This window comes from Pteropus medius, unplaced genomic scaffold (genome assembly GCF_902729225.1).
Source record: "Pteropus medius unplaced genomic scaffold, Ma_sr-lr_union100, whole genome shotgun sequence".
NCBI classification, from domain to species: domain Eukaryota; kingdom Metazoa; phylum Chordata; class Mammalia; order Chiroptera; family Pteropodidae; genus Pteropus; species Pteropus medius.
In genome coordinates this window covers 12,171,614-12,186,480 of record NW_024355990.1, presented here as the reverse complement: position 1 = coordinate 12,186,480, position 14,867 = coordinate 12,171,614, and the positions used below count along the sequence as shown (strand labels likewise).

Sequence of the window (14,867 nt, the reverse complement as noted above, 5' to 3'; positions counted from 1 at the left end):
GTTTCGTGTGATAAGGACGGTAACAACAACTTTTAGAAAGCTTTTCTTTCTGGAAATTGCCTTGTAATAGAAACAAAAGAATTAATACGAGCCCCAGGATTATTCAGAGAAAGTCGGGTAACCACCTTGTACCTTAGTTCAAAATCCTATTCCTTGGGAAGGACACCAATGTCAATGGCATCATAACTAAGAGGTTTTTAACTTTGTAGAATTGCACTGGGACGGCCCATGGCAGAAGCGGCCTCTGACTGGAAGTCTAAACGCAAACAGGGACCGCGCAGGACCTTCTGGACAGGAGCCTGGGATTCGGCAGGTAGGAAAGGCCATGCTGATTTTCAGACTCAAAGCGCCATGAAACCTCACGGACTTTCAATCAAAATGTCATCATTCAAGTGAGTGTTCAAATGTTAATAAACTTTGAGAGTTCCTCATAAGACGAATGACACCATTTAATGGAAGCAAGAAATTAAAACTATTGTTCACACACAGCAGCATTTTTAAGCAATTACAGTAAATGACCTACCCCCTATTTGGCCACCATCTTAGATAAAAGCTTTGCTAGTAACCTCAGGAAGCACTAATGGTATAATTCCTCACTAAAGGCAGAATAATTTCCAATTTGTTTTCAACATATTCTTTTTAGCATAATCAAAGGTACTTGTTTTCCATAAATGATCTAGTTTAATTAAGTGATGTGCAGATCAACTGCGATTCTCTTCTTTGCAGCAATTCACAAAACTACTTTATTTCTCGTTTACAGTAAGCAGTTAAAAATCATTAATCAGCTTGCTCTTCAAAGGTAGTGTTACTGGAAATAAAGGGCAGATGTTTTCATAAGTATCTTTAGTCATCAATCACTTCCAATAGAAGATTAGGGCAAACAGCTTGATATTAATAGATTTTTAACTCCATATAAAAAGAACATCAATAAAGAAAATATTTATTGTATGTCTCCAGCTTTATTTCACTTGAGAATCAATAGACTCAAACCTCCTGATTGCTATATGTTTTCAGACATAACCATGCCTTTTGAAAATTCTAGTCAGGTTTCCAATAAATATTAATAGTATGTGTTGCCTTTGAAGGTTGTCATAGTAAAGGCACCAGAGTTTTACTTCTTATAAAGCGGAAGGTTTTGTTTGTTTTTTAAATGAGGGGATATGGACTAGTAAAGCTTAGTAAGCTTCTGACCCATGCCCCAGCCACTGGGACACTCCCTCAATGACATGTGGTCCAGTGCTCCTCTTCTAGGAGCTGGGGCAGGGAGGAGGGAGGAGCACATGCAGCTTGAGTTTCACAGGAAGTTTCTCGACCTCTGTGCACCAGCCTCATCTGTACAAGGAGACCACAATGCTGTGTACAGCCAGCACCTGGCACGTCCGTCCTCTCTCTGCCATTGCCGGCCCCCTTCCTTACTTCCACGACTCCCTGCCCCGGCCTCGCTTGCTGCTATTGCCGTGGCACACAGGAACCAGACGGAAGGAGGCCGCAGGGCCAAGAGGGAAGAGGCCACACTGGGCAGCCAGAGAGCCCTGTCTGTGCTGGGAAGGGGACAAGGGGTGGACATCTGACCAAGCTTCTGCATGGCGGATAGGATCTACTTTTTATATTGTTGTATATGTCCCATGAGGCCCACTCATGGGAACTTGCTCAGCCTTGGTTCTCAGCCTTGGAAAATAAGAAAGAGTCAAGAATGGTTTGAGGACTTTTGAAAACAGATATAAACTGCAAATTTCCTACAAATGACTGTAACATGAGGAGTTTGCATTCAGATGAGGGTCACGAGACTATTTTAGCATTTGGTGCCAAGAAAAACTTGCTTCTGTGACAGGATTCAGCAGGCAGAAAGCACCCTGAAAACCTTGGAGCACATACAACCTGGAGCCAAGACCAACTGGTGATATAATGGGTAAGTCAAAGGCTCCTGCCTTGCAAGACCAAAGATGGAATTAACAGTTTCCAGAGAGGCTGTCTTCCCATCGGGGGTAAATACAACAACAATTTGAAGATGGAGACATATACTGTTCCATGAGTGGTGACTTAACTCTAACCGAGCTGAACGCTACTCATCCAGTGAATTTAGTTACAGAGCTATTTGTTTTGTGCTCTTGACAAATGTTAAGACCTTCCTGTGAGGCATTTCTATAACCATCTTGGTAGCACTCAAGGACAAAAACCAGAAGTTGAGAAGCAGGATACTTTTTTTAAGCCTCTAAATAGGAGTAAGACAGTCAGTCCTCAGAGATTCTCCAGAAAGGACATGGACACTGAGAGTCTGCCTTGGTCTGCTCAGGCTGCTCTAACAAAACATCACAAACTGGGTAGCTTGAAAAACAGACATTTATTTCTCACAGTTCTGGAGGCTGGAGTCCAAGATCAAGGTGCTGGCCAAGCCAGTTCTAGAGAGAGCTCTCTCCCTGGCTTGTGGACGGCCGCCTTCTCACTGTCCTCACATGGCAGAGACACAGCAAGCCAGCTCTGGTCTCTTCTTATGAAGGGAACGAGCTCCATCGTGAGCACCCCTCTTGCATGACCTCATCTAAGCCCAATCACCCTAAATGCCCTACCTCCTGATACCATCACCCTGCAGGTTACAGCTTCAACATATGAACTGTAGGGGGACACAAACATTCAGTCCATAACAGGTCCTCATGCTGAGGGGCTGTCCCGTGGTGACGGGTGGTGCCTGATTGCCGACAAGCATCTACAAAACGCAATTAATTCTGCAACATGAGAAACACAACTGACAATGACAACGACAAGCTTCAGTCAGTCTTCACATAAGGACGCATGAGAGCTCAGATGACTGCTTTCCACTCTTCAGCTTCACGGGCAGAGGGTCAGTTGCCATCGCCACCACCACGCAGAGGGAGACTGCGGCTGAGGTTACAGCTTACTCCGTCCGAAAATGTTTACTGAGTCCTTAATGCAAGATATCAAAGCCAACAACACAAATGAATCCCTGTCCTCAGGAAGTTCACGCCTGAGGAATAAAGATGCCTGGGCCACCAGGTGCAGATCAGACCCTGATGTCACCAGAGGCGACTAGAACAGAGGTTCTTCTGCCTTCTCCCTGGTGTTCTATTTAGTGGACCCCCTGGCCTCAAGAACAGTTCTACCATGGCCCTATCAATCTAATAACTTCACTCAGCAGTTCACTGTTTCGTTACCATTAAGATAACTAAAAGGCATCGGTCTCTTTGGGACAGGTTTAGCAGGGCACCTGCAGCCCAGCAGCTAAGCGAGTCTCAAGCCTTGCTCACCGGACCGTGGCCCTTGTGACAGCTGCTCTTCCGTTTTCTCTCCCTGTTAACTACTAGTGGCCGATTTTCACTCTGAATGTCAACATTTGGTGTCCAAGGGACAAAACTTCTTAAAATGCAGCATTATTGAATAGATGTTTGCGCTATTCGGCTCTCAGGAGAGCTCACCGGTGATTATCTTGTTCTTGGCAGACAGACTGGTGTCATTTCACTCACTCAGATACCATGGAAAACTAACATTTCTTGTATTTGGATGTGTCCTTCAGGGCAGACGTCATTTTTAGCTTTGTCTACGTGTCACTGCTCTCAGCAAAAGTTCTGCCTTTCAAGGCTGACATGATCATAAATCAGTCTCTTCTCTCACGCCCCAACCAAGTTCCTCAAAAGGGTCTTTTTTCTCCCTTTCCACAAATAGTATTTTTTCTTTCTGCAGCACGACCTAGTCAGAGCGTGTGCATGCCACTCCTGTCAGCCCTGAGCCCCACGGTCTGGCCCTGTCACTGTGTTTAGCCCTGGACAGCTGCTCTCCTAATGTCTGCTCTTGACGAGGCCACGGCAGGAGGAATGGGCAGGTCACAGCCCGATTCTGGTTCCAGTTTCTGAAACACTCAGTTAGCAAAGCAACTTCAGTCCCAGCACCAGAGAAAGTCACCAGGCACTGCAGGTTAAGGTGTGGAAGATGGGTAGTAAATGGTGGGGATGACCAGTCAGACTAAAGGCATCTCTGCAGACAAACAAGGTGCCTATTCCTGTGGGACATAGTAATCTTTCCGCAGAATCCAACACCTTCAGTTGAAACCTAGGTTGTTCCTTGGGTATTCTGAAACAGGGCAAAACCAAGACAGCTCTATGACTATTTGCAGACTTAACTACAGTTGTCCTGATGAGTAAATGAATTAATCTGACCCTGAGGGGCCACAATCCACACCCTCGGTTCATTGTTGTACTGCCGACTCTCCTGTAGGCACTGCTCTGATGGCCTTGGTCCCGGGCACGAAAGATGAAAACCTGGCCCACAGAAGACATTCACCACTAAGCCCCTTCAGGAAGCTTTTACTAACAACAAAGCTTTGTGACCACAGGAGCAGCAAACGCTGATGGCTTCCTATGGGCTACACGTGTCCTCCGAGCACCTTACATGTAACATTTCATCTTCACCATAACAGAATGAGGCGGATGCTACTGCCCATCAGCACTTTATGGAGGAGAAAACCGAGGTGTTGAGTGGTCAGTAAATTCCCAAGGTGTCACTGCAAGACAGCGAAGGAGCAGAGCCCAAGTGCAGGTGGCCTGGCTTGAGACAGTGCTCATGGAGAGCCTCTGGCACTGGCCTAGTAGCCTTGGAACAGGACAGAAGGCGGGGCTGCCGGTGACCTTTGGCAAGTCACGCCCACTCTGGGTTCTGGCTTCCACATCTAAAACAGGGCAGGATCCAGCTAGGTAATCTCTTACTGCCCTTTCAAATATACTCTGTCGACATGCTCGATTCTTTAAGGATTTGATTCTATGTTAATTTTTAACCACAAAAGAAAGATTAGGAGAGAATGTACCAAAAATATACCAAAAAGGTAACCCTGGCTGTCTCTGAATGGTGGGGTAATAGGTATTATTTTTGTTTTTACCTTTTTTAAACATTCCAGTTTTCTCTACAATGAGTATTTGTTGAATAAATGAAGGGACAAATTTTACCCTAACAGAGTTAATAAACACAGGGAAAGAGCTTGGCCCAGCGTGGGGTTATGGGGTGGGACGGGGAAGCTAGTCTGAGGAAGGCATCTGGACCCCACTGTGTGGCCTGAAGGGAAGAAAGGAGACCCCTACCCCTACACATACCTCAGGGTTAGAGATGAATGTGGAGTGGGGAGCAGAGATAAGGCGGGAGGTGCAAAGCTAGTTCCCAATGGGCAGATCTCCACCTTCTAGCCACCTGCCATTGGTGGGAAGTGACGATGCCCTGGGGAAGGTGGTCATTTAACCTTACTCACTACACTAGAAGTTGGCTGTGTGTTCTGGAACTTGGAGAGGCCAACATGCCCAATATGTGATTTCATTCAGAGGAACTACAGACTTTGCTCCTTTAATTTAACCTCTTAGTGGCAAGACCACGAAAGCTAACAATGGCATTTTGCTTTCTGTTTATTCTGGTAGGATCTGCCAGCTTTAAGATGGGTCAAAGGGACACCACGGCTACCCACATTCTAAACTCCAAGAGTCCCAGCAGCTGAAGGTGTCACTAATAATGGTAAAAATAACAATAGCTAGCACAGATGCAGTACCTGCCTCACACCAGCGGCCTTGCAAGTGCCTTTCGCATATTAAATCACAATCCTCACGAGAAGCCCACCAGTAGGTGCTACTAGTCTCCCAACTAGAGAAAGAAGTTAGCGAGAAAGTTTAAGGAACTTGCTCGAGGCCCCAGAGCTGGTGCTCAGAACCACCACTCTATGTTGCCTCAAGAAAAGCATCCCGGGGACAGTGATCCAACCAGCTTTGGCCTGAACAGCCCTCCTGAGCCATGGGCCTCCGACAAACAAGTACAAGTTAGGAAACATTAACAGAGGACGGGGGTGGGGGCGTAGGTGGTGGGCAATCCCACGGGAAGCACCTCTCCCAGAGCTGCTGAAGCCTCTTCACTGTGGGTTGCATTTTCCTAAAAGGTGAGCTCTGCTTTCCAGAGTCAGTTCAAGCAAGTCACCCCTGATTTTAATTTCCCTAAAATGAAAGTTTTCCCTAGAGCAATGGAAGCCAAAATGTGCATTTCTTTCATGTTCATTTCTGTTTTACCATCACATGCAAACCTGGAAAAGCCTAATTTGATCAAACTTCTAAAGCTCACAGCCTTTAAGTCTTTATCATTCCTTTCTTTAGTAACATTTCCTCATTTGTTGCATAAGCAGGCAGAGCTCCAAAACTTGCCCAGAAAAAGAGTTAAATAAGCCTCAAATGGATTAAAAACCGGGAAAGCTTTGATCTAGCTAGTGAAATGTCTCTCTTCAGAGGGGCGGGAAAGAGACTAGAGACCTAGACAGTTGGTGAATTTCACTCAGAGCCTGACAAAGCTGCCCTGGGAGGCTGCAGAGTTCAAAGCCACAGGGACACTTCTTAAATGGGGCAAAGCCCAGCTGTGGCACCTCTCCCTCCTCGTTGGATATTTCTACTAATTCAACAAAGGACGAATGAATTCGGTCCTGAGATAAGAGACTGCTAATGCATTAGAAAATAAGAGTATGTACACATATCATTTATTTTCTGTATGCTCGACATTCCTCTCCGGAGCTTTATGTTAGGTGATCATTTACGGCTCATTTATACTATGTTAGCTGATCATTTACAAGTCATTTCCAAAAGAGGCAAAGAGCAAAGGGCAACCCAGAGCCCGGAAGGGCCAGAGGAAGACAGGCAGCCCTTGTATGCCCATAATGGGGTTAAGAGTCTAGCTATACACTTGACACATAGATCATGCATCTCTTAAAATTTCACATGCAGTTAAGAGAATTTTAGCTAAATCATATGCAAAGAACTTTTTCTAGTTTTGCTGAATCAGAAATCAATCGAACCCAGGAGCACTCTGAATCAATGTGTAGACATAATTCAGTGGTTATAGGTGATCTTAACATGCAGGTATAAGGTAGACTTCTGGATCTGCAAATAATACTCTGGTCTATATGTCTCTGAAATCGATGGGATGCTCAAATATGGGCTGTGAGCTGAAATATTGCTAGAGAGAGAGGGCTACTAATAATGTTGCTAGAAAAAAAATCCCTTTTATTTATGTCAAATATATACAATACAGAAAAGTACTTCACTAAATGATTCGAGCCATCTGATACAGCCATACACAGACTCAAGAAGATGCTAGAGACTCTAAATTTTTCAAAACAAATATCACTCTCTTGAAAAGTCGTAATTGTTTTCTCCTCTACCTCGTCCCAGAGTCCCAGAGTCTTTTGAGGAATTAATGCAAATCCAGATTAGGTGGAAAGAGGCTTACTTGGAAAGGGATACTACAGAGAAAAACGTCAGCTGCTGCCATGCCTGCTGTGGACTCTATCTGCCTGCCTGGCTCACTCCTCACTTCACCAAACTCCTGGGTACTGAAACCTCCATCAAGGTCCTTTTAATACCACGAGCCACGAAACACATATAAATCTTTACATATTCACACTCTTATAAAAGGTCAGTTGCCCTCTGGAGTTAATTAAGAGTTACCTTGGTGATCGACATAAGGCTTGAAGGCCTGAAGAATTTTTGGCACAGCCACCCCCATGTCAAGTTCCGTCAGAGTTAACTCATTCATAAAGTAGGGGAGCTGGAGAAAAGAAGCAAACAATGAACGAGACGTTAGTAACCTGGTAAATGTTAGAATTCAACATACTCTCAGAAAGAATGATGGTCGAGGTTTTGGGACACATTTATTTAACCAAAATTTATCGAGCACATACCACATACTAGGCATTGTACTACAAACGGAAAGTGTGGACAAGTCAGGCAAGGTCCTTGCTCTCATGAGTTTATACTGGAGAGGCAGAAAACAGATAAATAAGTAGACAAATAAGTAATGTAACTTCACAGAGTGATTAGTGCTACAGAGAAAATAAGGCAGGTAACAAGACAGGAGTCTGGGGCATGGGTGCGGGATGGCTATTTGGCTAAGGAGGTCAGTGAAGGCTTCTCTGAGGAGTGGCATTTGGCCAGAGACCTGATCGTGGAGAAGCAGCCAGCCATGTAGGACAGGTTAATAATGCCCTCTCTTCTTAGGCTACCAATGGGGAGTTAAAAAATTGCTACATTTCTGACAGGCAAACACAACACTTATTAAAATCTTTGGGAAAAAAAATCACATCCCTTGACCCTAGACTGGACATTTTTCTTTTGCCCCCTGAATTCAAGCCCCTCCCTATACCGCAAGGGCTGGTCGCTTGCCCTCTGGCTTCTGGTTGGACTTGGCCAACAGGATACACCTATGGGCAGGGGACAGGGAGGTACAGGTAGAAGACGATTGTGGGGCATTTGTCCCCTCCCTCTATTGAAGGCTACAGCTCCTGTCAGATGGGCAGCCCTCTCCATGCGGCTCAGTTCTGGTAACGGACCCCTGCTTTTGCTCCCGCAGGAAGTGGTAACAGCGCCCACTCCTGTCGGCCCTGGGTGCTGCATCATCTCTTTTAATTTCTCTACATCAATCCGTACCTTTATAAATCTCCTCTTTATTAAACTCTCTCCTCAGGTTACTCCATTTGAATGGGACCCCGACTAATATAGCTGTAATTGGAATTTACCCTAAAGGAAATAACATGAAAGTACTGGCAGCAGGTTTAGAAATTTCTACTTTGACTCAAGACTACAGAATTAATTCATCTATGTTTCTTCTACCTGGATTTGCGTATGTGTGTTTCAAAAAAAAAATCTTTGGTCCGTTCCTAATCTTAGTGTAAGATGTAAATTACGGACCCATCTTAATTTTTTCCCCTAGTAATTCGTAAGGTGTTTTAATCTGTTTATTGAAGAATCCATACTTTTCCACTAATCTGTAATTACACCTTTAAATCTGAGATTCCCACTACACTGCAATCTGTACTGAGCACTGTTTTCTACCAGTGTCATACTGCTTTTATTACTGCAGCTTTATAATACATTTTAAAATCTGGCAAGTCCCTCTCCTTTCTTCTCCCCCAGAATTTTTCCTCACGAGTATTTCTCCATTTGAACATTAGAGTAATTTTGTGAAATTCAAAATTAAGTAAATATATGCTGAGAATTTCCCATAAAACAAGGCAGCATCTAGCCAGGCATGAATCTAATGCCTATTTTGACTGGGCCTCTTCAGCTGTCTCCCCGCAGAGAAATTTATATCTACACTTTTGGATTTTCCAGTCAGAGAACTTCATCTCTGATTTTTCAGGGGTAGGGGGGTTAACTTGGAAAGGTCATGATGTCTGCGATGGACAAAATGTGACTAGAGACAGTATTCGAATGCACATTTCTGAACTGATGTTTGCTGTGTTTGGAAAATCTTTTTCCAAAGCATCAGTATCATGCGGTGGTTGGCTTCCCAATCAGCCTACAGAACACTATTTGGCCAAGAATGTGGACAAAACCTTGCATCCCGCACCAGTCCTTTTTTGTCTATTATTGTCATTCTAATACCCTGTGTGTCAGGAGTATGATGGGTTTCTACGGGAACAGAGGTCCAACACTGAGCTAGGGGAGTGAATACAGAGCCGGCAGAAACATGCTGTTCCCCCTCGGGCCCTGTCCAATCCCCCACCCCATTCCATCCTGCACCTTGCGGCCCCACAAGGACCCAAGATGAAGGAGGGGACTGGAGGAACTAGGACTGAGAAAGCCTCGGCAGGGTGCGGTGGGCTCATTACCAGTAAGCAGCATGGGGCAGGGGGATCTGCAGGTCTGTTTACCTGCTTATTCACCTGAGCACCCAACTCCAAGATTACAGAACATCTCTCACCCACCTCCACCCTCTTCTTGTTCAGATCTCTGATCTGAATCAAAGTGTCCAGGACCAGGCCCTGGAGCAGCCTCCTTCTCACGCTGCAGGGGAGGAAGGAAAGGTCGCTCGTCCTCCTGCTCTTTTCAACCAGAACCTCTCTCCTGCCCACCTGAAGGGCACCACAGAGAGACAGGAACCCACCGCGTGTTCTTTACCCTCCGGGGTAAACCCAGCTGGGGACTGGACATGCAGGTGTACGGGACATTCTCAGGCTGGTGGGTGGTACATGAGAAGCCGGATGCAGTAACAGCAGCAGTTGCTGAAACACACAAGAGGCCCCTAGCTACTGAGAGCCCAGGGCAATACTGGCTCAGCCAGCAGAGGCCAAGAGTATACTTGCTGTCGGGGCAGAAACTCAGCATGTTTTACACCCATCACTTGCCAGGTACACACACCGGCTGCTCTTTCACAACATGAGTCATTGTCATGCGCAAGGGTGACTATCTGAGACTGCAGGGCAAGGCCAGCAAAGACTTCTCCGTATGTCAGGCCTTCAAGGGACACCAAGAGTCAGGGAGATCTTTGTCACAGGGGACAGCTCAGGCTCCTCCAGCCTTTCTAGCCCTTGACTGGCTGCTAACATTCAATACACTAGGTTTAAGGAATAGCTAGCTCTTCCAGGGATATTCGGTTGTTGGTGGTAAGAAGGGTTCTTTTGGCAGGGGTGGTGGCAGGCTCAGATTTGGGTAATATCTGGCTGCCTTCCTGTTTATTCCATTGCCAGGGCTCTCGCTAGTCTGCAGGGCGCGTTGTGCGTTGCAGCTCAGGTCAGGGTGGAGGCGCTGAGGCTGGCAATGCCGGGAGTACTGCTGGTGCCATTGGATCTGGGCCTCTTTCTCCGTCCTAACCTTCTATCACTTCTGACCTCAAAAAACAGAAGGGAGTTTAGGTTTGTGAACTGCAACAGCCCACATGACAAGCAGAAGGAGATGAAAATAGAACTTTCCTTCGACTTCCTCTGAGATGAGGGAACTCGCCCTTCTCCACCGAGGAGAGAGGCTCCGTGGACTTCCAACCCAGAGAGAAGCGTGGGACACTGCCCTCTCTCACAGGCCCTGCTTTCTGTCACATGCTGCCAGGACTCACAGCCCTCCTGCTCAGAGAAGAGCCCACGACAGTCTTTGGAGAAAGAAGAGTGTCAGCCCTGGCCATGGGACCCAGGAACTCAAAATCCAAGAAGGCTGAGTCAGCTCCAGGTCGGCTGCTGGCCTATGTGAGGGTCACTGACACTTCCTGTTCTCCCTCTGGACCTGGCTAGCAGGGTGGGTTCACCCCTCAATCTACCTGAAGAACACAAATAAACTGACCCTTGTCAACAAAGCCCTCCCAAACCCCTGCCCCGGATTCTGCCTCGTAATCCACTCTTCCAGCTTAGGAGGCAGCCTCTTCTCTTCATCAGGGGCTGGGGAAGGGAGCCAGAGCTTGCCAGAGCCAGAAAAGGCTCCGTTCATCACGCAAAGGAACAACAGAAATCAAATCAAAGCCCTTGCATGCCCACATTTTCTTCCTACTTCAATTTTACCTTAGCTTACAGTTTCCTAACAGGGTCCTTGAACTCTCTGAAGTTGTGGGCAAATTCTGTGTCATTGTGCATTTTTCTAGGGAAAGGATCCAACTGTTTCTCCTTCCCAAAGGTATCTATAACCCCAACAGACCCACTGACTTAAGCTGCTGACTGTGCAACCTCTCAGTGAAGATTTGGGGACCAAAGTGACTCTTCCGTGGCTGGGTCATCACTGGGTTAAAAACTTCTAAATAACCTAAATAAGGTCTTTTGGTTGGCAAAGGTGGTACTAAATGAGTCGTTCAGTGACAATCGTGAGGAATACTTCGGCAGTTTAAGCTCACGTCCAAGTGGGCCTAAATCAGTGTGAGGACTGTTTTTCAGCAAAGAGAGAGCCCAAAATAACATACCATCTGGCCAGAAGTAAAGGTCAAACACAGACACATTTAGAGTGCAGTGCTAACTTTCCCAGCTTGGAAAGGGAGCGTAACTTGGGAAAGCGGTCTTAAGTAAGCTGGCATTTTCCTCAGCATATACTGGTAGCTTAGATTGTGAGGCTGGGTGGATTCCAGAAATACTAATTTAAAGATAACAGAAGTCTATACGACAAGCCAGTTACAAAAGCTCGCACTTTCCCAAATCGAATTCTGGATTATCATCTACAATGGATAACAGTGAAGGCAACACAAGGGAATAAGCAAACAGGAATGGTCACTAAGTTCCCAGATGTAGTTATTCATATGGTCAAGGTCACAGACCAAATGATGTTGGAAAAGAACTTACTACTTTCATATGCTACATGCTTTAAACTGAGTTATTTTTTCACTGAGAATAAAATGGTACAAAACTTCTAGAAATTGAATAATGTGAAGAATTAAAAGCCTCTTATGTGGAAAATGATACCTTTATTTTGCTGAGTTTCATTTGGATCTTCTTAGACACCAGATCAGACCAGTACTTCTCTCCTAAGAAGTCCCAGAACATTCTTCCAAGCAAGGCATTCACCCAGGCTTCCTGTTCTTCCTCCTCAGAGGGTGGAGCCTCTGGCAACTGGCAAAAAATAAGGGACCAAAATTAGCTAAAAAGCAACTGGAGAACAAGGCAGGTGCTTATTTTCCTAAAGTCACTGAAAGTCTTTCCCTATAGATAGGCGACCACATGAGTCGTATTTCTTCCCTATAAATTATAAGTCCCACACTATGTCAGTGAAGAGAAAAAGAGAGAAAGAAAAGCCACCATCACAGATAAAAACTCCTCCTTGTCTATTTTTTTTCTACCAGTCTTCCTGTGAACCAGCTAATATTTCATACGATTAGCTCACCCAAATTGCCCTGCCCCCGACCCCCAATTAGCTTGGTTCTAGATGAGGCTCCCTGGATGAGTAACTGTCAGGTTGGTCCTCACCAGGCAGCCCCCCAGTTTCCCAATGCCCAGGACTCTCACATTCAGCCTGATTTTATAACTCATGATTCTCTTTGGCGAGGGACTAGAGAATGCTTAAAATACTGGTGCCTAGGTCCTATACCCAGTGCTACTAATTTAAGTGGGTATCAAGATTTTTAGAAGCTCTCACTGATGTAATGAACAGGTCAGGTGAGAACCCCAGTTCTGGATTAGAGGGAGCCACCCTCAGGAATTCTCTGAAACTCCTATAGCTGTTCCCACCACTCTCGGCCTGGTGAAATACCCTGGGCCTCACCTCCATGTGGTGCGACCCATCTGAAATGTGTGTCATGGCCAATGTGCAAGGTAAGAGAAGAGCAAACCTGGGTTAGTCTCCAGTTTCCAAGGCTGTAATTAGACTACGGACTCTGGCCTGCAGAGGGCCAAGTGAGGGTGAAGGAGGGAGAGGCAGCAGCGACACCCACAGAAGAGGTCTTGAGGTTAGGAGGTTAATGCAGATAATGCTGGCGGCCATCGCTGTCGTCGCTGTTGCTGCCCACTGACCCCGTGCCAGGCCCATGCTCGAGTTCCCATTTATATGCCTCACGATAGCCCGGAACCACAGAATTTCTACTTCTATTTTAGGGATGAGAAAACGGAGGCCCCCGTTCATCAGCACAGCCCTGCTCACGCTCCTTCCCCTGGACAGCCACCTGCTCTGTCCCGTGGGAGGGAAGAGGGGCTGTGACTGGCTCCTGGTGCGATGCATTTCCCTCTGCGGAGGTCTCTAATTAGATTACAGCCTTACAGAAACAATTAGCCTAGAAAGCAAAGACCAAAAGAACTAGAAATGCAGAAATCTGTGAATTGTTTGCCCTTTCTCTTTTCTCTATGGCTTATATAAATGCATTCATCCTGCCCTCATGGGCTGCCTGTAGCCATCACACACACCAGACACCCTCCTCATATCCATGCATAGTACAAAGGGGGCTTGATGCTCATGGATTTGACACTTGGAGATGCGATGAGTTGTGAGCACCCCAAAGGTCTACAGCAGGTACCCATGTGTGACTTTTCTGAAGCCTGGAATTCTGAGGGTCTGACCCATGTGAACTAGTCACTGGGTCCACAGAGGGCCTAGTGGACTGCCCAGCACCTACCTGTCCACTAGTCTTGTCAGAGCTTGCGCCATCTCTCTCTTTAGGGTCCTGGGGACTCACTTGCATTTTTCCATCTAATGTTACTGCATATAAGGGGAGATATTTGGGTGTTTTCAAAGGTCTCCCTTATGAATGTTGGTGCCATTGGATCTGGGCCCCAAATTAAATTCTGGTTTAAAAAATAACACACGTCTACTGTTCCATTTCGGAAGACATGGATCTGCCTCACTCATTCTGATGGTTGGAGTGTATTCTCTCTATGCTTTTCTAGGCTGTGGTGCCTGCTGTTAACTGAGACACTTCACCACGGGGTCCCGGTCAGAAGAGCGGGAGTGTGACCAGCAGGCACTCAGTCACGCCACAGCTGCACTTGTATGGAATCACTTTCTCTCCGCCTGGACATCTGCACGCCACTTCCCGGGGGGTGTAGTCTAGCTGTTCTGAAGTGACTGTCTTTGAGTCACATTAGATTATCTACATAGGCTTCTGAGTGAGCACTCACCCAAGGCCATTCTCCTCCCCCGGGCGTTCAGGCAGGGCCTGTCTGCTGCCCACACAGGGCACCACGTGTCTTACTTAGAAAGAGAATAGGTTGCTTTTTCCCTTCTCAAGTGGGAGAGTCTACCCTTTATTAACCTTTCTTTACAACCCTAGTCACTCACAGGAAACAGGTTTAACAAAACATAGCAAGAAACAAAGGCTATTTCACAATTTATGTCCAAGCCAAAGCATATGATGTGGAAACAAATTTCCGAAAAACTGACAAGCAGGTTTTTCTTTTTTCCTTTTCAACAGTTCCTTTTTCTAAGACAGGCTTCTCTCCATGGCCTCACTGCAAACAAAGAAAAATCCAAGAGCAACAGAACACTGAGGATGCATCAAAGCAGCTTTATGAATAAAATCTGGATTCGACAGGCTGCTAGAAAGAACTCACTTCCCATGAATGTCATAAAAATTCACGCTTAAAGAATAAACGTGCACACATTCCCTAACACTGCTGTTTGGCTGCAGGAAGGAATGTGAGAAGGATACCCATGGCAACACTTCAGCTA

At 46.1% G+C, this 14,867-nt stretch overlaps 1 protein-coding gene across 5 annotated transcripts in view; it reads right to left on the bottom strand.

Annotated features, from left to right (window-relative positions):
* The window catches only part of TEX2 (testis expressed 2), a 97,240-nt gene that overhangs the window by 13,394 nt on the left and 68,979 nt on the right, over window positions 1–14,867 (bottom strand). For all 5 annotated transcript variants that reach the window (XR_005652104.1, XM_039859415.1, XM_039859414.1 and 2 more), the window contains 2 exons: window positions 12,176–12,322; window positions 7,473–7,572 (listed from right to left, as the gene is read on the bottom strand). Coding sequence is in view for 4 of the 5 variants with exons in the window: in XM_039859415.1 (XP_039715349.1) it covers window positions 7,473–7,572; window positions 12,176–12,322 (247 nt within the window). In the remaining variant the exon portion in view is untranslated. The remainder of the gene's footprint in view (window positions 1–7,472; window positions 7,573–12,175; window positions 12,323–14,867) is intronic.